Consider the following 23,697-nt stretch of genomic DNA (forward strand, 5'->3'; position numbering starts at 1 on the left):
GGCTGGCAGCCGGCGCTTCCACCCACAGCATCTCCCCTGGATATCTTGTGCGGAGAAGGAGAGAAAATTTATAGCAGCAATTATTTTATCACAGTCTGGTGAGCAAGCAATTAGCAGGCAGGGATGTAGCCGAGCGTGCCGCACAGCAGGGTCGCACAGCCCCATCTCCCTTGGAGCACCAGCCCCGGTCCTACAGACAATACTGGCTCCCATTCAGGCAAATTAATATGTCAGCATTGAAGCTGCTGCTCCTCCGGTGGGTGAATTGCTGTGAAATAAATGATAGGGTGGGTTGGAAAAGGAAGGGCTGAGCACAGCTGGGATCCCTCTCCCTGCTGCTGGACCCCCAGCCCCACACCCCAATCAAAACTGGAGTCGCCCTGGTTGAAGAAAGAAATCTTTATTAATAATTTCCATAATAATAATAATAATAATCCTTGTAGTAATAATAATAATAATAATAATAATACTGTTTATTAGAATGGTCACACCTTTGAAGCATACAGGACGGGCCGGCGCCAGCCTGCAGCCGGGGCCGGCGCGGGGCGTTGCTGTAAGGAAGAAGCCAGTACAGCGATGGGGGTTTGTACAGGGTCGGCCGGGCGGGGCTATGTACACGGGGAATAGAAAAGGGGGAGCTCGTTGCTGGAGCGTCGGGGGGGGCGTCTGCAGACTATAAAGTGAGGTTCGACGAGTGGCGGAGCCACGCGGGGGGCGGCTGAGCCGAGCACACCCCGACGTGGGACGGGGCTGCACCGGGGGGAACGAGGGGGGGGGCCGCGTCCCCACCGGGATCCCTGCGGTGGGCGGGGGGTGACCGTGACGTCCCGTCCGTCCCCATCCCAGCTCAGCGCAGGGAGCGCCGCGGTAGGTGCGAGCCGTGGGGTGCGATAGGGACGGGCGGGAGGGGAACGCAAGCGAGTTGCAAGCTCCTCTTAACAAAATTCCCTTTAAAACGCAGAGGCGCGTCCCCTGCAGCGCCCGGCACAACCACGAAGGGGCTGAGCCTCGCACCCCGACGTGCCGGCGATCAGCCCGGAGCCGCGGCGCGCTGCAGGCGGGGAGCTGAACCCAGACGGGGAGCGGAGCCCAAACGGGCTGGACCGCGCACCGGCACCGCGCCGGGCGCTAAGGAAGACGTGGGGCCCGGGCCGGGCCGTGGGGCAGCGGGTTGGCGGCTCTGGGTACGTCCCAGCGCTCCGCGGTCTCCTCCGGGACTCGCTCGGTGCGTGTGTGTGGACAGATGGGACGTTCACTTGGTTGTTGCCTCTTGGTTGGTTGGTTGCTTTTGCTTTTCATCTCTTTTTTTTGTATTTTTTTTTTGTTTTTTTTTTTGTTTTGTATTTTTTTTTTTGAGTTTTTGAACCGTGTGTGCATGTGTGTGTGTGTGTGTTTTGTTTTGCCCTTCCTGGTCCCAGAAGGAAAACGGCTGCGTGTTCACTACAACAGAAACAAAAAGGCAGAGCTTTCGTGGGAGCCGCCAACCCGGCCCCACAGCACCCAACACAACCAACCCCCACCCCTGCCTCACCTACGGGGCCAAGCCCTCGCCCCCAAGCAGGGCAGCACCCCCAGCCCCATAGCCCCCCACTCCCAGCCGCCCCCCAGCAGCGCAATGCCCGGGGCTGGGTGGGATGGAGGCTGCGGCGGAGTGGCTCGAGGTGAACCTATCGCGGGGCAGAGCCCGCAGGCAGGGCTCGGTTCCTCCGGGAGGTTCTGCCTCTGCTTAGTCTGCCTGGTTTGGTTTCTAGTGAGCAGTCAGTGTTAGTGCTGTGAGGGGCTGGGTCTGTCTTGCTAGTAGGGAGTGAAGCGGCTGTACCCTCCTCGGTATAGACTAGCCTGCAACATCAAAGATGAAAAAACAAAAAAGCCAATCAGTATTCAAGAGAGAGGCAAAGCCCATTTCTTCCCTTTTCTTTTTTTCCTATTTGTTTTTTCTCTTTTTAAGTGACACCAAAATCACCTCTGTCCTTGGGGTGCACAGGGTGGGCTCACCCGGGGCACCCAGTGCTGCCATTGGGGATGTGTGGGGTTGTGGGCTGATGGGGTAGTGGGGCTGGGGGACGTGGGAGGGTGAAAAATAAATACAAGTTTAAAAAGGAAGAAAAAAAGGCCGTTTTGGTTTGAGATCCCGCCCACAAATGGCATTTTTCATCTTTGATGCTGGTTGCAAGGCTAGCTTAGAGTGCTCCCTGCACGCTGCCTGGGTCCTGCTGGGGACGGTGCCATGTAGGGGCTGTGATGCTCTGCATCCCTCCCGCAGCCCTCGACCCCCCCGGGCCGGCTCGGGATGCAAAGAAAGGCCACGGGGGCTGCTCTTACCATGGTGCCGATGCTGTACGTGGCGGCGGGGCCGATGGTGTGGTGGTAGGGGTCTGCGGCTGCGTACACTCGGCCGTAACTAGGAGCAAACAGCAGCGGGGTGTTAAAGGCCTGGGGAAGGGTCCTCTGCTGCCCCCCCACCAACCCCACTACAGCCCAGGGAGCTCCAATCTGAGGGTACCACGCTGTGCTCGGCCCCATCCTCACGCTGCAGGGTGCAGGAGCCGGGCTGTACTGTGCCATATGGTGCCAATATGGGGCACCCCAACCCCTCACCCCCCCTCCTTCACCCCCACATGAATTCTGGTGCTGCTTACCTGTCGCTGTATGCTGCTGCTGCGGCCGCAGGCTGCGCGTATCTGTAGGCAGCATAGCCCCCCTGCAGCAGAGGGAGGACAGAGAGAGGTGGCTGTGAGGGGGAGGCCCTGTCGAGGTGTGTGTGTGGGGGGGGTTGGGATCAAGGTGGCCACCCTCCCCCCCCAGTGGTGCCCCAGGGGCTGTGGAGCAGCAGTGGGACCCTGCGGGCAGCTGAACCTGCGGGCACACAGCAGCCTCATTACCATTCCCCAGGGGCTTTCACAAACATTAACCTTAAAAAATTAAATTTCCAGAGGAGAGAAATGTCACCTCCCTGATCGCTTTAATGAGGTGTCACGTTAGATAAATCCTTCAGCCGCCCGCCTGAAATATCGCCAATGGCTTTTTAAATATGGAGGTTAAACGCTGGTGTAAGACAGCGCAGCGACACGCGCCGAGGACATCAATCCCACGGGGCTGGGGGCATAACCCCACACTGTGCCACCCCCACAGCACCACAGCCCCCCCCCAGGTCCCCAGCATCATGTCAGGCACAATGGTGTGCAGAAGAAGCAGCACCCCATGGGCAGCACCCCCATCCCTGCAGGCTGCACTTACGTAGATTTCTGCTCCGTAGAACCCGTCCTGGTAGACAACCCTGCAAACGGGGCACAGGAGTCAGAGCTGCGGGCACCGGGTGCCCAATGGAGCTGCTGCAGGCACTGTGCTTGGACACAACCCAGCTGTGCCCACAGTCACGCCAAGGGGACATGAGGAGGTTGGGGCTGCTGGGCCTGGTGCACCCAGCCCCATTTAGGTATCCTTGGGCAGTGCTCAGCCTGAGGTGGCTGCATGGAGCAGGGAGAGCAGCAGGGAAACCTGGAGACAGGCACCTGGGGACACGGAGCCCTGCAGCCACATAGAAGCTGTGCTGGGCTCTGTTTGCAATCTGCACCTTGGCTTAAAGCTTTGATAAATGCACCCTGCTCTGTGTGGACAGCTGGTGCTGCCAGGTAGGATGACACCAGTGACCTGCAAGGAGTTGGGAATGGAGGGATGAGAAGTAGCTGTCACGGCAGCTCGAGGTGCTGGGGGTGCGGGATGCAGGCATGGCCCTGGGCTGGGGCTCCTGGAAGGGTGGGCAGGGACATGGGGGATAGCAGAGAATTGGGCTGAATCGATGCAGGAGCATCTCAGAAGTGGAGGCCAGGCAGGCGCCAGGGAGCTGCAGCCCGCTCCCCAACACCTCCCTGCTGTGCAGGAGCCAGCAGTGCAGACACTGACAGCAGCAGAATTGAGGCAATTCAGCACCAAATGGAAAACCAAACAGAAGGCGCCTTCTTGGGGCACCCCTGAGGGCCGAGTCAGCAGCAGGGCTGGCCAAGAGGCAGCTGCTGCAGTGAGCATGGAGTAAGATGGGAAGGGCCTGAGCCCCCCAGCTGTGCTGGGCTGCAGAGCAACGTGGGACCCCCCACCCCTTAGGGTCCAATAGGCACCAGCCCCCCACCAGCTCTGGTACTCACGCGCCGTAGGTGGGGATGGGTGGTGGTGGGGGTGCAGCCCGGAACGTGTTGTAGACGGCGCGTCCTCGTCCCCGTAGATGTGCCCCTCGGTAGGCGACAGCCGTCCCCGTGGCAGGGTATGGGAACCCCGTTACTGCAGGAGAGAGGGGACAAACATGGGATTCCTGCAGCAGTGCCCACCTGGGACCCTCCAGTCACTGCAGCACATCCCATGCTGGAACATCCATCTGTGTCCACAGTGCTGCCCCAGGGATGAGGCTGCTGGGACGTGGCACTGGGGCAAATGGGGTGTGAGGGGAGTGTGCATGCTGGGGAGCAGGGAGGAGGGGAAGAGGGGCATGCTTGGAGGAGCCGTGGGGTGGAACACAGCACAGCCCTGGGGCAGAGCTGAGCTTTTACCTGCGTAGAACTCGGGGCCGTAGACAGCTCCCACCACTGGGTTCAGCTTCCAGCCTGCAAGCAGGGAAGGCTGGTGAGCTGGGGGGGGGGGGGACATGGGGCTCTGTGCACCCATCCTGGCATCCCACTGGGCTCCCATCCCCGGCTGGTGCAGAAACACACTGCCAGGTTCAGCAGGGTGCAGCCACCGCTGCTTCTGGCCAAGGGCACAGAGCACACACGCTGCAGCTCAGCCTTGCAGCAATGGAAACTGTGCCCAGCACTGCTCAGCACCCCAGCCGTACCCACTCGGTCTCACTTTGCATTGGTCCCTACCGTTAGTGTAGGGGTTTGCAGTCTTCTTGTTTGTCATCACCCGGGCCGTGGCGTTGTTCACCTGCAGAGAGATGGGTTGGGAGCTGAGTGCTGGCTGGCACAGTGCTGGGGAGGCAGAACTCCAGGCCTGCTCTGTGTGCATCACTGCTGAGAGAAACACCAGAGGGCAGAACAGGGCGAGCAAGGAGCCATGGGATGAGGCTGTGCTGCAGCTGTGACACCGCCGTGCCATGCCGATGGGGCTCTAACTCTGTGCTGAAGGTGCCAGGCTCAGATGCCTTCCTGTCCCAACCTCACAGGATGCTCCTGTGCCACCAGCACCTGCCCAGCTCAGCAGGGCCCTGTCCATGGGTACCGCTGTGCTCTGCCAGGGGGGATTCAGCACTGCAGGGATGCTCATGCCCAGCTCATCCACGTGCTGCCCTGCACACACTGCTCCTGCAGCTCTGCACAGTGCCGCACAGCACACAGACAGTATCACTGCTGGGGCTGGAGGGCACAGCAGCTGCTCACACATCAGGTGCAGAGCTCCACTGAGCCTTCTCCTCCTGTGTGCTCCTCCATCACCAGCAGGACACTGCCAGAGCCCAGCACACAGCCCCCAGCTCTCCCTGCCCCTTGGGATGTTTCCCTTTCAGCCTCTCCCTGTTGCTGTAGGTGACGGGTTCCCTGCAGCGCACACGCATGCTTCCCGTGCTGCATTCACGGACGCATGCACACACTGGGCAAGCACCCCCGGGACATGCACATGGCAGGGCAGGCAGGGCACTAGCACACTTATCTGAGCACCTCAATCTTCCGGCCCTCTACGATCGTGCCATTCAGCTTCTCTCGTGCCCGGTCGGCATCTGTGCTAGTTTCAAAAGTTACAAACCCAAAACCCTGTGAGCAGAGGAGAAAAGGAGAAAGAAAGAGACAGAGAGAGACAGAGAGAGAGGGTGCGGGGACAGAGAGAGAGAGAGGGGTGAATCAGGAGAGCTGGCAGAGGAGATAGCGGCCATTGTATGGACCAAGTACGTGGGCCAGGTCCCGGTGGAGGCCCCAGTGTCACCCACGAGCTGGGAGAAGAGTCTGGGAGAGGGGCACAGAAAGCGGGGAAGATACAGCAGAGACACCCACACACAGAGGGACACGAGCCGCCCCACCAGGCACAGATTGCCCCCTCCCCCTTTAACACTTGGTGCACAGGCACCCACACATCCCCACAGCTGGCACAGAGCTGTGGGAGGTGCCCCCTGGGATGGGGCAGCAGTGGGGCAGCTGGCACATGGCCCCCAGAGCTGTGCACCCAGCCGGGCTGTGCTGAAATGGTGGCACCCACCTTGGAGCCCCGCTCATTGAAAATGATCTCCACATCGAGGATCTTCCCGAATTGCTGCAAGTGGAGAGAGCAGAGGGTGAGAGCCTGCACAGCCCCCGGGCTGTCAGCACAGGGCTCATCCTGGGGTCCCTCAGTGCAATCATCCCACCTGCCACACTCTCCCTTCCAGGACCTAGAGAGGTCACTTCAAAGGTAATGAGCCCCCAGTGCCCCTAATCATAATGAAGGATGGGAGAGGCGAAGGGAGGGGGACAAGAGCTGAGAGCTCAGCTGCTAACCAGAGCAGAAACCCCACTAACCAGCAGAAGGGGGAGGCATGGTGGGCTCAGGAGAAGGACTGTAGCAAAGCCCTGCGGTGACATGAGGACAGGGAGCCTGAACTGAGCCATGGGACACAGGGGGCTGCACGGGACCGCACTCACCCCGAACATTTGCCGCAGGTCAGGGTCCCGGAATCGGAAGGGGATGTTGGAGACGTGTAACCTCTTGGGCTGCTGCTTGTCTGTGTTGTCTGAGGAATGTAGCTGCTGGCTGTCTGTCTGTGCCGCCTCATCTGTCTGCTGCAGGAGCACAGCCGCCTCATCAGCCGAGATCCCCCTCACCAGCACCACAAAACCCAACTTAGGGACTGTGTCCCTCTCCTCTGTGCCCAGGGACACCCTTGGCCCCACACTCCCCCCTCTCCAGGCAGCACTGCACTACCCTTCCAGGTCTCTGCCAGCAGCAGCAGCATCTGGGTCCCAGGCAGGAGGGGGCGAGGATGGGAGTGATAGCAGAGAGCATCAGGTGGCACACAGGCACAGTCAGGGAGGGGGGGGAGGGAAGTGAGGAAGGCAGACCCTCCACACAAGGCTGCAGTGGCCAGGCTAGGAAGTGCTCAGCTCAGCACTTTTCCCCCCAGAGCTGCCTTACAACCACATAATTGAAGCTATCTGATTGGAAAGCAGCCAAGCAGGTAGATTACAAGTGATTAGAAATGACGGGGATGGGGAGGGGGGGGGGTTAGCTATGAGGCAGTGAGCTGATCGCTGCAGGCTCCTGCTCCTCTGGGCATAGTGGGGGCATCTGGCATCCCAAGGGACTGCAAGCACCCCCTCCCCCATAGCCTTCCCTTACCGGTACTGTCTGTGTCCCTGCTATGGACTGTGTGCTGGCGTCGGAGCCCGGCTGCTCGGCGTGGCTCTGTGCTGGTGTGTAGAGGGTCATGGCGTGCTCCGGTACTGTGCTTTGCCCCGAGTAATCCTGCGTGGGGTGGGGATGTGGCGGCGCGTACTCTGCGGGGATGCCGTTCTGAGGGGGCGGGGGGTACTGGGCCGGGGGGTAGGGCTGTGCCATCGCGTCAGGCGGAGCCGTGGCGTCCTGGTTACCCTGCGAGACAGCGGGCGCCGAACCGTCACCTCTAAGACAACGACCCCGGAGTGTCAGGGTCTGCAGCCCCCCTGCCCCATCCCAGCCTTCAGTCCCCGCCCCACAGCCTGCGCTATCCCTGTGCCTCGCCACTCCTGCCCCACGACCGCAGCTGAGCCCTCATCCGCTCCTCTCTCCGAGCCTCACTTACCCCCTTTGCTGAGGCTCAGGCAATGGGGGACTGGAGCACACGGCATGGCAGGGACCGAGGCCGTGCTGCAGCGGGGATGGGCAGGGGACCTCATGCATCACCTCGCGGTGATGGGAGCCAGGGCAGCCCTCGGGTTGGAGGGTAACATGGGGTAAAGAGCAGCCAAAGCCCTACAGAGAAAGCTGCGCACGTCGGGTAGCAGGGCAGCATCCTGCGTGCTTGGAGCCCAGCCGGGAGGGCACCACAGAGAGGGCTGGAGGGCAGGAGTGTCAGCTGCCCTTGGCAAACAGCAGGCAGGCATCAATTAACTGCTAAATGTTTGATTAGGCTTTTTGCTGTAACACAGCTGGCCCGGCCAACCCGGTCAGATGAGGTGAGCTGCACCTGTGCCATGGGCTGCCATGGGGTGGGGGGGCTTCTCCTACCCACAGCCCTCTGCAAACTCCCCATAACCTCCCTCACACACACGTGTACCCTGTGCAGGCAGCCGAGCACAGCGCTGGCAGCCCCCGCGGATGCTTTACAACCACCTCTCGCCCATGAAATACATCTGTGGCTCAGACCGTGCAGACAAGCTCCTTAATTGTGTGTGCGGCCGATTTATGGTGCGGAGGGACACTGGGAAAGGGGGGGGGGAGCCGCAATCCCCCACCTGCTTTGCTTCCCCACCTGCATGGAGAGCGGTGCCTGCGCCCGGGGGTTACGGTGGGGACCACATGCAAACGCAGCCAAGCAGCCCCGCACATAACTGCAAGTCATTCACAGCCTCACATCGCCCTCCCGTGCTGACTCAGCTGCTCGAGGACGCGCCAGCCAGATGCGCTGCCAGCATCAGCCAGGACGGCGGTACTGCAGGACAGCAGGGCCACGGCACTGCCCCCATGGCACCCATGGGGCTCTGGTCCCATTCTCTGTCTGCTCCCCTAACACCCCAGCACTGAATTCCCCCCAGCAGCATGCAGGTCCTCAACAGCCCCATGGCTACACTCCCCATGCCCAACCCTCCTGCCTGTATGTCCAGCTCGGAGCTGGAAGCATCCCACAGCACTTCAGTGTTCCCCTGCACTACACACTCATCCTTGCTGCCACTATAACCAGGATCAGCCCTCAACAGGGCACGGATTGAGCTGTTGCTCATCAGTGCTCGGCTTGCTTCCTCCTCCAAGGCTTTACCAGGGAGGTTTTCACTTTAGATATGAAAATCAAGGAGAGGGCACTTTGGACTGGTAAACCTAACCCAGCAGTGTGTCCCAACCAGACAGAGGCAGCCCCTGCCATGGTCTGTGCCCCAGAAGTGGGGCACTCTGTGGGACCAACAGCCCTGAGACAGCCAATGCAAATGGAGCCATGGGGCACGGGGTGGGCAGGGTATGCAGACAGGTGCCTACACCACCTATGTGAATTTTGGACCCCAGTGGCTCCTTGCCAGCCTTTGTTGACAGCCACGTTCATATCTGTTATTAATTAGGGCTGTCGCAGTGCTTGTCTGCCCAAGTATTATTTCATTCAGGGACCATTAGGTTCCCCTGTTTTGCTGCTCGCTGTCTCCAGGGCTGCTGGTGCTGCATAGGCACAGATCTATGGCTCCTGCATGCCACCCCCAACAGGTTGGCAGCGGTGGGGCAGGGCCCTGCGAGGGGATGAGGATCTGAGGGGTTTGGCTGAGCAGTGCCTGCTGACAACTGCTGCTGCTCAGCTTCACGCCCCACACTGCCCACCCCTCCCTGTGCCACATACAGCCCAGGAAACCCCAGCCCAGTGCAGAGCCCCATGGCACAGCTGCTGTCAGCACCCGGTTTGTGCTCACATAGCCCTGGGGTGAGGGTGATGGAAGCCCTGCATCCAGGTGCCTGCAGCTCGGTGAGCTCAGAGCACGATGCTGTGCTCCGACGGGTGTCCATGCGCCGCAGTTCCCTGCCGGGAGCTCAGGGGATGTTCCTGCATGGCACTTTGTAGGGCGGCTTTCCGCATTTTCATTAAAAGATGTTCTGGTTATTAATGGCCCGTGGCCCTCATTTAGCAAATGAGACAGGAGATTAGCGCGGTGCCCGAGACCGAGCAGAGCAAAACAGGCAGAGTTGGGGCACGAGCAGAGCCAGCCACCTCCCTGCACTGCCCAGCAGGACAGAGCTCCCTGAGCACAGCCATAACCCACCCCTGTCCCCATCCCCTGTCCTGTCTCCATCTCCTGCCCCATATCCATCCCTGTCCCCATCCGTAGCCCCCGCCGCAGCAGGCCGGCTATCCCTGCACCATAGCAGGCAGGGGGCGGATATCATCTTTAGCTGATTAAATGTCCCTCATTAACGAGTTTCTTTAATTAATGAAGTTTTTTGTTGTTGTTGTTGTTGTTGCTTGCTCCACTTGCTTTCTCCCCACCGCACTCTGCCTCCTCAGCACAATCCAGGCCATTTCCTTTCAAGTCATTTAACGCGTGGGGCCGGTTCCTGCCGACGCCGCACTTTGGTGATTGTGCCTGTCAGCTCAGGGGCTGACGACGCCATTTTTTTCACATTTTTTCTCCTTTTTAAGTCAAATAATGCACTGGAAACCCCACCAACACAGAGGAAGCGTCGGTGCACCTGGCAGAGCATGGTGCTAATGAGAGGTACCAGCGGCACACGGCACATCCCCATGCTTTGCCTTCAGAAGGGGTCCTGACATGGGACAGCCTGCAGCTCCACCTGCATTGGGGCAGCTGCAATGGGGCTGCAATGCATTGCAGGAGGCAGAGAGTGCTGCACCCACCTGCGCAATGCTGGAGCTGGGGGGAAGCCTGGGAAAGGCTGAGGCTGCTTGTGGCCTCTGCAGAGTGCTCTGCTCCTGTGTGCAAGGATGCATTGGGAGCATCTGCAACTGCTGCTCCAGAGCAGGGCAGTGCAAGCAGGGCTGCAGCAAAGGGAATGTCCCAGCCATGGTGCCATGAGGGTCCCTGCACAGCCATCTGCGGAGAGCCACACGTCCCCTCTTCGATCCAGCCGCTCTCTCATGCTAATGACTGTCAACATGAAACAGAGGCCGTGAAGGGGAAGAAAATTACTCCCTGAAAAGGAATTGACTGATCCCCGTCATTTCTCAAGGAATCACTGACCTGTGAATATTTCATTACCCAAAATGCTGCGCCATCCATACAAAGCAGTGCTCCCGGCCCTGGGGCAGCACAGCCGCAGATCCAGGCTTGGGGGGAGGTCACGAGGCCCCACTTGTGGGGGGCTGATGGTGAGGATGTCCCATTGCTGGGGGCAATCCCTGCCCACCCTGTGCTGGTGGCACAGCCCACGGTGCTTCAGGACAAGGAGTGGGGAAGGAGCAGTGAAAGGAGGCGAGGAGCTGGAGGTGGCAGCCACGTCTGTAATGTCTTCATTAAGGATGTGGCAGGGGAGGGGGGAAGAGCCCGCTAATGGCATCTGCTCAATGGATGCTCAACTGGGAGCTTTGCAGAGAGCGGGGAGGATGCAGGGCTGCAGGAGGGGACTCACAGCACAAAGCTCAGCCAGGGCAGCATGGTGCAGGAGCAGGAGGGGACAGAATGCAGCTCCGGTGAGTGGCAATGGGGATGCCCTTCTGTAGAGTGCTATGAGCTGGGAGATGGGTGGCACCATTGGTTGGTGGCACCATTGGTTGGTGGCACCTGGAGCTGCCCTGGCTGTGCATTACTGTCACCTCCAGCACAGGACTGACAGGGACGGGGTCCAGCATGGGCTCCTGCCTCCATCAGCCGGAAACTTCGGAGCTGAGGCTGCATGAAATATTCATGAAGTAAATGGTGCAATTTCATCTGCATTCAGCCAACTTCATGTATATTTCAGAGTATTATGAAATGATAATGTTGTGTAACTGAGGCGAGACGGGGGTGCTTGGTGGGGGCTCCAGGATGCCGCCACCTCCCAACCCCCCCCTACATGCCTGGGACATTTCCTGGGCTCACACGGACCTGCGCAGGGATGGATAGTGCTGTGTCTGTGCTGGAGATGGGCCAGGCTGTGGTGTGTTGGGCTGCAGCAAGTGGCAGCCTGGTTGCTGTGGGATGTGGAGCCCTGCCCTGCCCGGTGGAGCAGCGCAGACATGGATGTTTGCATGCATTCTGCCAGGATTTCCAGGAGTGTTCATTCTGTATCAGCCACCAAAGGGCCTGGGCTGCTGGTCATGGAAGAGACATAAGCATGGATGTGTCAAGCATGAAAATGGGATAGAAAAGGAGCCACGTCCCCAGCAGTGCCCACCAAAGCTGCACTACCTGCTCCTGCTGAGCCCCTGCAGGCATTCCTGCCTTGGGGCATCCCTTAGCTCTGCTTTCCTGCCTGCTCTTGCAGTGTGGGCTGCAGCCTGCAAGCCTTGCAGCCCTGCTCTGCCTTACCCACCATGCTCAGTGCCCAGCACAAGGAGCCCTGCATCCCACAGCCCAACAGTGACAGTGCCCTCATGGACTCTGGATGCAGCCACATCCCCTGGCAGAGCCCATCACTGCCACCCACCACCACGGGCTCAGGCACAGCTGCATCCAGCACTTCCCCACGTGCACACTCGTGACAGCACGCACACTCGTGGGTGCTCAGCAGCCACGTAGCCGCCTGTGCACGGAGCTGGGCTCACACACGAACCTCTTCTAATAGGCAGTCAGGAGCATAATTTTTCCTCTAATTACATATTCAGCACTTCTGAGAAAATGAGATTTTGGTAATTCAATTGGACTGAGAAGCAGGGCTATAATAAAATGAAATTTGTAACAATCGTGCAGTTAAATTAGTTAAATGGAGAGGAAGGAGCTGTGGAAAATTGACCCCTCGATCTCCTAAAGACTAATCAGACATTTGAACCAAGTTGTGCTAACAAAGCCCCTGGGGTGTTGCAGCACAGAGAGAGGGGAGGAGACCAGAGATGTGAGAGGGAGGAGTGGGCACAGGGTGCACCCTCGTCCTGGTGCTGGGGGTCACAGGGAGGACCCTGGTGGGCATCCTGCAAACCAAAGGGGCTCTGCAGCAGGTACAGAGCAGCCTCGGTCCCGGTCCTGTCGTTCAGCTTTTTATTTGTATTTGATTTTTTCCTCTTGTAAAAGAAAAGGAGAAAAAGACGAGTTTCTCATTTGCAAGTTAATTAGCCTAATTAGCTCTAATTAAGAGCTCCCCACACAATGCAGATCACAAATAAGCTGCCACCGTCGCCTGCCTCTCACTCTTCTCTCCCTGTTTTTGATTTCAGACAGGAGCCTGCAGGATGCTATGGCCAGCACTGAGCTGACTGTGGGGACACGAGGAGGGGATGGTGGCAGAGCTCAGTGCAGCCCCTGCAGCTGGTCACCTGCACATAGATGCCCCCAAGCAGCACGAGGCTCTGGGAAGAGACAGAGAGAAATAGAGAACAGGTCTGCAAAACATGGAAGGTTCAGGACACGCTGCTTCAGGCTCCTGTCCAGCTGTGGGTTGCGTGCAGGAGGCAATAGGGACATTATGGGGACACAGCGTTCCCAGCACAGCGCAGGACAGGGCATGTGGGCAGCCAAGTGCAGCTCCTCCTGCTGCTTCCCCACTGCCATCCTGCACCGCCCCAGCACTTCCAGCTGCCCTCAGCTCCCAGCTCTGTTGCAGCGCGGCTGGAGGAGGCACGGCGGCAGGATGGGAGCAAAGGGTGAGAAGCTGGGGGGCCGTGTGGCACGTCACAGCCCCTGCCCACCTTCCCCCTCACCGCCAAGGGAACAGATGTTGCGTGGCACTGAGAAACAGCAGCAATCATGTCAGTTTATGTGTCATTTTCTACTTGGGTAATGCGAGCAGTGAAGGATTGCTGCTCGGAGATGAGATGAAAATCATGACAAAGTGCTGCAAGCCCAGCACTTCGGCGAGGGGGAGCGAGCAGCCAGCCCTGCCTGGTGCAGTCTGCAGTGAGCCCCACCAGCACAACATGAGCTGCTGGGACAGGGGTGGGCACCCAGCTTGGCACCTCAGCCACACTCCAACTCCAGCACCCACCACGAAGGACTGGAGGAAGCGATTTCAACAGCGGGCACAGCAGCTCTGATGGAGGGGGTGGATGAGATGCTGAGCCCCCCCACAGCCCCAGGCAGTGGCACCCACGTGTCCCCAGTGCTGAGGCTGGGGCTGCCTGCACACCACTCTCAACACCATCTCTATGGAGTCCCTCCTCCCCGCGGGTCTCCTTCCAGCGCTCGTCTCACTCTGTGTAATCGCTTCCCGGTGCCAGGGATCGCATCTCAGCAGCGCTGCTTACACAGAGGCTGGAGCAAATCCTGCTGATGCTGTGCAAAGCCAATTTCTAAGCTCGGCACGGCGCAGACAGGACGTGGGGGTGGTGGTGGGGGGGCTGCACTCTGGGGGTGCAGGAGCTGATGGAACCAGCTGTGTGCTGAGCAAGTATGGGAGCAGCAAAGCCAGAACTCGGCACACAGACACTGGTCAGGGGAGCAGGGCTTGCCAGGGGATATGGGAACTGTAGGGTAGATGCTTGCCCTGTGCCAGACACCACAGCCCCCTGGCACAGCTGTGCTGCAGGATGCAGCTGCCCAGCGTGTGGGAAATGCAACCCCCATTGCCTCCACTTGGCATCAGTGTGAGGTGTGGGCAGCACGGGGGCACCCAGGGGGTGGGTGTGGGGAACACGGGGCGGCTGAGCCTAATTACACCTCATCCCTGCAACGACCGCCTGTAACGCTTTAAAGAATGATAGATACTAAATCTAATTTAATCTACTCATTCACCCATCACTATAGCACTAAAATAAGAATATACCTATAAAAAGAGCATCGCCAGGCAGGGTAGGCCTAAATTACAGCTATTGTGGGAAAACCGGCTTCACAAAAGCTAAAATTAATGCTGGTGCTTTCAATATATTTAAAAGAAAGAGAAAAAGCAAACAGATTTGTTGCAGCTCCAAAGCCACCTTTCCTGTGCAGGGATGGGGTCCGGGCTCCCACCCCATGCAATGTGCACGCAGGGGATGGAACCAGCATTTAAACAAACCCGCTGCTGCAACAGCTACAACACTGCTAGGAATAGACTTGCTCCCTAAAAATATAATCTGCTAAACTTGGCAGCGGCCCTTTAGGAGAGGAATTTTCCAAGCAGCCTTTTGCAGAGGCTGTTCCCCAGCAGCCGGGTGCTGCTTGGATCAGCCCATAGCGCTGGTGCTGGGCAGTGCTGGGGGCTGCATGGACACCCCAATGTGCTGAGCCCACCCACAGCTGCCCTCACATCCAGCCCCACTGTGCCCATGAGCATAGGATACTACAGCCGGGTTCCTCTGCTCTAACACTGATGCTGAGTCTCAATGCCCAGGGCTGTTCCGGGTCAGCAGTGTGTCTCTTCCTGGAGTGATTAGCTGCTCTTATATAATTATAGCAGAGACACTTCAAGCAGTGACTGATTCCTCTGTTAACTAAATGCAACCACCAAGGTCTCGCTGCATGTGAGGCCCTGCCCGAGCACAGCACCGCGCTACAGCTTTGGGTATAGAAGGAGCATTCCCATCCCCTCTGGCCACCAGCACTGCTCCCAACCTCATGTCCCCTCCAGGGGTCCCACGTTGCCGGGCTCTGCAGCACACACAGAGCTGCGGCATGGTGCAGCACCAGGCAGGAGCTGAGCTCCAGTGAGCTGCCACAGCCAGGCTGCCCGCGGTGCCTGCCTAGCCAACAGACAGCTCCATTTCTTGGTCATTCCCTCCAACACCATCAAGATCAAAACCACCGCTGCTAGGGAGCAACACCGACAGAGCTGCCTCTGCAGGAATGGGTAAAGCAGTGGGGACTGCTGAGCACACTGCTGTTCTCCAGGTCCCACTACCCCCAGCAGAACCCAGCACCAGCACTGAGTACCACCAGTACACACACCTGCACCAGCTGTGTGCCACCCGTCCTGCTGTGTGGATGCCAGGCTTGTACCCTAACCCTGAGCTGAACTTCCCACAGCGCATTTGGAAGTTTCTTGAACTCTCCCAGGTGTTTCCAGCTGTGTGAAGCAGCCCAGGCTGGTGTGAGGTGAGCTCTGGGGCCACATACACTCAGCACTGCTGCCCTGTGGGCTTTGGTGCATGGGCGCATTGACGTGGTCGCATCCAAAATGCAGTGAGTCCATGGACAGAGCACTGCGCAGTGAGCGGGATAGGGCTGATGTGTCTGCTGCTCAGATGGACAGGGCAAGGAGCTCTGCCCTGTGCCATTCAGCTCCCCGTGCCATTCCCCACGTGGCCACTGCCAGCCCCGTCCTGCGCCTGACATCTTGCTGCAACTTGCACCAGAAACATCATCTCCCAATGCAGAGCAGACCCTCAGCAACAGACAGGATAGAGGCTTTGGCCTCCACCTCAGTCACCGCTGGGTGAAAACCTGACTCTAAATCTCTCCATAAAACCCTCTTCTCTTGCTTGTGAGGCCAAACCTGCAGCTGAGGAGCAGAAAGCATCACGGAGAGCAAGAGGACGGGCATAACACCACCTCCAAATTACAGCAAACGGGGCAGCAAAGGTCCCAGAAACTGCTGGGCGCAATCAGGGCTGAGCTGCACTGAGACAAGCACTTTTCCTTCCGCAGACCACTGGTCTCCAGGACCACGTCCTCAGCTGGCTCCAATTGCTGCCATCCCCCACAGCCTCCAACACCGGCACCAGCACCAGCACAGCCCGGGAGTTGAGGGCAATGCAGCCGCTCTGCGCCGGGTGCTGCAACGCATGGAGCAGCCGCCTTGAAGCATCTGCTGCTCTCCCTGCAGACACACATTACCCCCCCCCAGGGATGGGTGGGGGCCTGAGGATGATTCCTGCTCAGTGTCAGAGGCCCTGAGCCTCCCCGGTGCACCAGGACAGCCGAGCAGCGGCTGCGGATGAGCTGCTGTGCTCTGCGCAGCCCAGGGAAGCACAGATCAAAATTCAGCCCAACCCCAGTTCGCCCACAGCCTCTGCCTGCAGGAAGGTGGAATAAATCACGCACCGTTCTGGCCAGCCTCTGCAGCAGCCCCGCGAGCTCCAGACCCCTGCACATGCAGCAGCTCCGCACACTTGTGTAACCAGCAGCGGCTGCACCAGCCCGGCCCTGATGCACTGCATGGAGCAGCCCAGGCCTTGCTGTCCCCAACCCCAGCCCAGCTGCGTGCTGGCTGCAAGCAGACACGGGCTCAGGGAAGCGATGCACAGCCCCCATCCCCTGCCCAGGCCGTGGGGCTGCACCGCGCCGGCCGCTGTCCCCAGCTGCCAGGTGAGTGTGCGGACCAGGCAGGGCGCAGTAGGATGCTATGAATTTTTAAAGTCCTGAAAGCACAAATGGAGCAGTTTAGCCCGGCTGGGAGGCTGGGATTTCCGATGCAGCAAAGAGGCTTTTGAAGAAAACACTGCCTCTCTCGAGCCGTGCGTCCCCTGGGATGGCAAGCCTGGAACTCTGCGTGTGGGATCGAGCAGCACCCAGGAGCTGCGAGCCCTGACGGGAAGTTGGGAGCGAAGCTGAGGGGCACATAGACCTGCTGGTGCCTGCAGGGCAGCGCTGGCTGCACGAGCTCCGGCCCAGCACCCTCCTGGGATGCACCTGCAGCACCCCACGCCTGCAGCCGGGCAGCCCCATCCACCCCTACGTGACCACACACAGCACACAGACGCACACCCAGGTGCACACGCACTCATGCAGCTCCTCGCTTCCCCTTGTGCATGGGCCGGAGCAGCGCGGTCCCCATGCACGGAGCAGCGAGCGCTCCATGCTGTGCTGAGCAGCAGGAGCTGGAGCCGTGCCTGCTCACCCGCCTGCAGCACCCGGCCATAAACCCACCACCAAACAGAGCAGCAGAACCAAAGGGACCCCACAGCCAACCCAACTCGCAGCCGAGGAGCAGGAGCTGCCAACGCGACGCAGAAGGATGCACCGGGGAGGAAGAGGTTAAACTCTGACCCTTCGCTTAGAGAAAGCACGTGTGAGCCACAAAGCAGAAAAAAGCCCCAGAAGAGGGTCACTTACCTGTTGGAGGTAGAGGAAGGCTGGAGGACAGGGGAGAGAGTGAGGAAGCATGCCTGAGTTGGAGACAAGGAGGCAGCCCGAGTTAGCCATGGAGCACAGCATGTGTTGACAGGTAGCCGTGAAGCTGCTCGCAGTTTCGTCCTCTTCTACACACTGCTTATCCTCTGTCTTCCTGGCTCTCCCCTCTGGCTCTCCCCCTCCTCTTCCGTCCCCTCCCGTCCCCCTCGGGCGCTATTTAGGAGGAATTCATCTGAGGAAGGCTGGCCCCGCTCTGCTCTGACACTGCCGGAACAATGCTCGGCTATTTACTTCGGTGCCATTAGACACTGGCACTGAATGAACGGTCTGCAAAGGGTGTGCGTGTGAGAGAGAGAGAAGGAGAAGGGGGAGAGAGAGAAAGGAAGGGGAGGAGGAAGGGAGAGAGGGTGAGGGAGTGAAATAAAAGGGGTGGGAGTTGGAGGAGGAGGGGGAGTCCCCTGTGCATTCAGACATCAAACAGAGCTCTGTGTAAAATGAAGAGAATCCGTAATGACATGAGAACAGCTGATCCCGCACTTAACCCCTCCGCCGCTGCCTCTCGCTCTCGGTTGGCTTCCCCGGCCCCGGGCGGCCCCGGGCACGCGCGTTGCGGGGCGGGGGCGGCGCTGCGGCGGCTGCGGGGCTGCCCCGGTGCTCGGCGGAGCTCCGCGATGCTCCGCGATGCGGCGGCACCGGGAGCCGGGACCGCACCGGGAGCCCCGCAACCGCCGCTCCCCCCCCTTCCTCCGCCTCCCCCCGCACCCAGCCGGCGGCCCCGGGATCCCCCCACGCACACACAGCGGGACACGTGCACACGCACCACGCTCTCCCCCGGGAGACACGCACGCAGACGCGCGTGGAGCCGCGCACCGCACCCGGCTCCTCCTCCCGCAGCCGCAGCCCCGCGGCAACGCCGGTGTGTTTGGGGGGGGATCGGCCCCGACACGGGTGTGCGGCCCCTCCCCGAGTCGCGGCCCCCCGCGACGGCCCCGGCCACGCACTCCGGGGGGCACTGCGGGGATGCTGCCCTGACGAATCAATACCACGCACACCTTTGTCACAGCTGCCATGGCAATAACCTACGTGCCCGCACCCGCGAGGGACAGCCCCGTGTGCTCGGCCCGCCCCCACCCCGCTGCATCCCGCCTCGGACCCCCGGGTGCCCCACAGCCGGGTATTGCTAAGGGGGGTCACGGCCCTTCGCCCCGCGCTGCCCACCCGCACGTGGGGGCTGACACCGCAGCGCTGCCGGGATGGCTTTGTCCTGGGGTATGTGGGTAATGAAACCTGGGTGCCGTTCAGTTTCCATCTTGGCCAAATGTGATGCACAAAGGCAGGTCTGTGCCAGCAGCTGCTGATGCTCTGTCTCCTCTGAAGCCTCCAGCACATGAACGGCCCTATTTGGAGGCTGGGATTTTCCACAGTATCCCTAGACATAGCGACATGCTGCAGTGTCCTGGTACACTCACAATGATTCCAGTTTCTGCTGCAGATGCTCATCAGATGAGGTGTATTGCATGGCCACCAGGGCCACCAGGCAGAACCTTGTGGAAACAACTGCTCCAGGAAAAGCCATCCCTGAACAGAGGGCAGCTGGGGGCCAGGGGCATCTCAACCCTGTATGGGTTCCTGCTGTTGTGCAGAATGCACTGCTGAGGGACACAGGGTGATGAATTGGGGAGGGGGACCTCAGACTGGGGGTTGTTCTCACCACCATCATTCCTCACTGCCAAAAACAGAAGGATCCAGGCAGCAGCATCCACTGCCAGCAGCACCCTCAGCTGCTATGGGACCATGAGGGACCCCAGACCCTCAGGAACCACAGTGCTCAGACCCTGTGCTCCCTTAGCTCCAGACCCTACAGCCTCCATGCTGCTCTCCCCTGCATGCTCCAGTGCCTGGGGCAGCTGCGCAAGGGCAGAGGAGCACATCCCCAAAGCCCCTTGTGCAGCCGTGGTGAGTGGTCTGCACCACACAACCCTGACACACGGTGAGGATGCCCTGCCCAGCAGCCACCCCCGCTGCTCTTAACGCAGAGGTGAAAAGGGAAGGAAATGGCCCACAGCATCCAACCAAAGCAAACCACATGAGGTGAGAGCTGAGGATGAGCAGCTCCAGGATGAGGTCATCTGCCCGTCCTCCCCCTTCCCGGAGCCTGGCTCCAGGCAGGGTGACTCAAACACACTCCTGGCGGGTGGCAGCGCTGCAAGTCCTGGCACTGCCCTGTGCCAGCAGGGCCAGCACCGAGGGGTGAGGAGAGGTGGGAGGAGAGGTGGTGTTCCAACAGGGAGCAGGGTGCTGGCAGCCGTGCCCAGCTCCATCCCCAATAGGCTGCAGGCACTCCATCCAGGAGCCCTCTGCACCATCAGCAGCAGGAATTTGCCACATACACCCTGTGCTCCTATCCACAACACAGCAGTGGTTATCTCTGTGCTCCTGCACATGATGTAAAATTCCATAGGATGGAGGAACCAGGTGTGGCTCAAGGATTTGAGGAGTGCTTGCATCTCCTCTCTCCCTCCTGCAGCCATCCCCAGTGTCTGCTTGACTGCAGTGGGGAGCATCCATGGGGTACAAGCATAGAAGGGATGTTTGGGGTAGGAACAGGTCCATGGCCCATTTCTCTTACCCTGCTGCTTCCCCCCACCCCAGTTGATGCCACAGCCGTGATGGGGAGTCCTGACCGGAGCTGTGCAGCCCCGCAGAGCTGCAGCCCCAGAGGAACCCCTCCGAAACTCCAAGTCTCCAGGAAGGAAAGTTTATTTATCTGTTTAATTAAGAAGTGTTCACCAGGCACACAGACCCCGTTCCATCTGTCTCACTTAGAGCCGTGTCCCAGTAAAATTAAACCTAATAAATATCAGAAGAGGGAAAGCAAAGGGCACATGTAAGATATATGATCAAAGGCGGAAGTTGCACAGGGCTGCAGTTCTAAGCACATCTTTCTCTCTGCCCTTCGGGGTTGGGTTGGCGATGCACTCCCATGCACAGGATGGGGCTGGCTTTCCTTCAAATCAACACTATTTTCATTTTTTATTTATATTAAATGAACCCTTGAGGGCTCGTCGGTTTTGTTTTCTGGAAGAGGGAGAACAGCGTGGCACCAGGGTGGGAGCAGCCCCGGACAGCAGCTCAGAGCCCAGCAGAGTGCTGGAGCCTGGCAGCTGATGCTGTGCCAGGAGGGGTGGAAGGAGGGACCTGCCTGCAGTAAAGCCAAACCTTGTGCTGCCCCTGGGATGTACAGGGTGTTTGTAATGATGGTGGCCCAGCGCAGCTGCGCGGTGCCTGGAGATGCGTGGTCACATCTGCCATGTGCTCAGCTCCTCTTTTCAGTGCAAAACTTCACCCAAGGTGGCAATCAGGATGACATCCATCCAGAGCGCAGCTCAGAGCTCTGCCTCAAGCACCGGGGTACCACCAGACTGCAGCTGCAAGTAAAGCACCCTGCAAGCACAGCACACACCTGGTCCTCTCCTCCAACCCAGCCCACAGTGCCCTCAAGCTGAGGCACTCATTAATTAAAAGCTCATTAGTTGCTAGTCATAGACATAAAGCGATTAGATGAAGATGTTGATGGATCTGGTGTGATCGAGGGGAGCTCCAGGGCTGGGGTGAGGGCACAAGCCCACACACCCACTGTCCTCAAGGAGCACACAGTGCTGCATGTGGACCAGAGGACAGATAAGGGACAGATGGGTGCCAGGGGCTCTGCAGCACTGCAGGAAAGTCTCTGCCCAAACATCAGCCTGCTCCATGTCATCGCTGTACATGCACCTGGATCTGCTGCCCAAGCTTCCCCCTACCCACCTTGTCCTGTCCGCTACCGAGCAGCAGCATCAGGCTTCAGTGGGCCAACAGCACCCTGCACAGACAGCACACAAACTGAAGAACTTTCTCCTGTTCCAGCACCACCATCACTTTCTGCACTGCAGCTCCCAGCCTTGGAGCAGCAGCAACCAGGGGCTGCCCTGAGCCCCAGCACGCTCTCTGCCTCCTGCACAGCCATCCACAGATTTCTAGTTTACTGCTCCTTGTCTGAAAGGCAGATTCAAATTGACCACAAGTGAAATTGAATCCAATACGGCCATTACAGACCATCCCTAGAGGGTGTGGAGACATCACAGGGAGCACAGGTGGGATGCTTAGGAGGATGCTGCAGCCCAAGGGAGCTGGGGGAATTGGCTCTCACCGAGAGCAGCCACCAGCTCCAGGTCCCAATTGGCCTTGGGTGCTTCCTGACATCTCTTAAGGAGATGGGAACCATGGGCTGCAGGGAGCCCTGGCAGCAGGCTGCAAGCAGAGAAACCCAACAGCCACAGACAGGGGCTCAGCAGTGAGTGTGTGTATAACCACAGCAGCGAGGCTCACACAGGGGCTGCACATGGTGCCAGCAATGGGCAATGCAGTGAAAATACAGCCCTAAGAGGCTCACCCTGCCACCAGGCACCCCAATGGCTGTGCAGCCAAAACACAGGGGGGGAGAGAGGACTGGGGAGGAGGAAGAGCTCCAGCAAGTCGCTGGGGAGAGGGAACGTGGGGCTGCAGAGCATGCAGCAGCAGGGAAGCGAGCGGTGAGCACTGTGGGACGCTGCCACATGGGACTCCTGCGTCCAGCATCGCTCCATTGGGACACCTGGGGGAGCCCCCTCTGCAAGCAATTAAGCCTTCTTCCTGTGTTCCCCCCATGCGCTGGTGGCTCTCAGGGGGTTGGTGAAGCCGCTGTCTGCTCTAAAATCCAAAACAAGGCAGAGATTTCCACTGCAAGGAATCCTTGGCTCTGCACTGATCCCAGTGGGAGCCGCACCTGCGGCTGCTGACCCACATAACAGCCCTGATGCTGATCCAGGCTCCCAGCACCGGTCACAGCACCACGGTCCCGGTCCCCAGGCAGTGGTGGTGATGTCACCGGCACCAAACATGACCTCATCGGATAAGGAGACGATCACAACAGACAGCAGCTATCTGGGACAGCAGCTGGAACAGCCGGGAAGGGAGCAGAAATGCAGAGAAAGCACATGAAAGTTTAATGGGAACCAGGGAGAAATATCAGCTTGCTGAAACTTTGCTCACCCACAGCGAGGAAGGAAGAAGGGATGGGGCTCTGAGACGCTCCTCCATCCACCTGGTGCTGCTGCAGGCAAACAGAGAACACCAGGGCAGTGGGGTGGTGGGCACTGCACTGCCCAGTGGTCACACACAGCTCCAGGCTGACTGAGCACGGAGCAGCTGCCCACACTGGAGCACAGGTCAGGCTTTAATGAGGGAAAGCAGGCACAACCTTGCTACTGCACCTGTGAGAAAGCCTGGCTTTTCCCCTTCCATCAGCACAGCCCTTCCTAAAGCCCTCTCACTTGACAAAATATTTACATGAAAAGCCAATTGGGCTCCCCAGATTTAATGAGAATTAACATGCAGGCAACAGAACCGTGGCAGAGCAGATGCTGCTGAGCACCCTGGGCTCACAGCCGGGTATCTCCAGCAGCAGGGAGCCCTGCACCAGCCCATGGCCAGCAGCAGACAGGAGGGATGCGGGGCCTCCCCACAGCTCGCTCCAATCTCAGCTCTCCCATCGCATCTCTCCAAGGGGCTGTGGACCCTTCAGGGCCTGGACAGATTTGGGACCTCCTCCCATGAGACAGGGACACATTGCCAGGATAGGAGCCACCAGGACTTGCTCTCCTGGGGCAGGCACTCAGTGTCGTGCCCTCCGGAGGTGGGAGCAGTCCTGCTGGATGAGGGTGGTCATGTTCAATACCATGAACAGCAAAGCACTGTGAGAAACCAGAGCCTTAACACAGTGCCTTCCCAGAGCTTCCCCTTCCTTGGAACAAATCCCTGTGGGTACCCAGGAGAACTCACACCTCCAGCAGGGCCGTGTGCTGGGCTGACACCTGCACTGCGGAGCTGCAGCACGGGGCAGGAGGGGCACTGCAGGCTGTGAGGCACGGAGCAGCCCCAGCAATGGGGTGGTATAGGGATTGCTGCACCACACTGG

General features: G+C 59.3%; 1 protein-coding gene across 31 annotated transcripts in view; it reads right to left on the reverse strand.

The window, feature by feature from the left end:
* Nucleotides 1-381: 381 nt before the first annotated feature.
* RBFOX3 (RNA binding fox-1 homolog 3) overlaps nucleotides 382-23,697 on the reverse strand; it is a 107,374-nt gene continuing 84,058 nt past the window's right edge. For 4 of the 31 annotated variants that reach the window (XM_085522929.1, XM_015879970.3, XM_085522930.1 and 1 more), the window contains exons 4-15: nucleotides 17,685-18,029; nucleotides 7,294-7,545; nucleotides 6,600-6,737; nucleotides 6,178-6,231; nucleotides 5,646-5,738; nucleotides 4,857-4,917; nucleotides 4,542-4,595; nucleotides 4,143-4,275; nucleotides 3,238-3,277; nucleotides 2,640-2,701; nucleotides 2,323-2,401; nucleotides 1,393-1,839 (exon numbers count right to left, since the gene is read on the reverse strand). In XM_085522929.1, the coding sequence (XP_085379055.1) occupies nucleotides 1,795-1,839; nucleotides 2,323-2,401; nucleotides 2,640-2,701; nucleotides 3,238-3,277; nucleotides 4,143-4,275; nucleotides 4,542-4,595; nucleotides 4,857-4,917; nucleotides 5,646-5,738; nucleotides 6,178-6,231; nucleotides 6,600-6,737; nucleotides 7,294-7,545; nucleotides 17,685-17,786 (1,113 nt within the window). In that variant the 5' untranslated portion in view covers nucleotides 17,787-18,029 and the 3' untranslated portion in view covers nucleotides 1,393-1,794. Of the gene's footprint in view, nucleotides 1,840-2,322; nucleotides 2,402-2,639; nucleotides 2,702-3,237; nucleotides 3,278-4,142; nucleotides 4,276-4,541; nucleotides 4,596-4,856; nucleotides 4,918-5,645; nucleotides 5,739-6,177; nucleotides 6,232-6,599; nucleotides 6,738-7,293; nucleotides 7,546-17,684; nucleotides 18,030-23,697 lie in introns of those variants that run through there. The other 27 variants (XM_085522950.1, XM_085522951.1, XM_085522949.1 and 24 more) reach the window with 16 other exon arrangements.

Source organism: Coturnix japonica, chromosome 23 (genome assembly GCF_054131305.1).
Source record: "Coturnix japonica strain WE chromosome 23, WE-NBRP24, whole genome shotgun sequence".
NCBI lineage: Eukaryota > Metazoa > Chordata > Aves > Galliformes > Phasianidae > Coturnix > Coturnix japonica.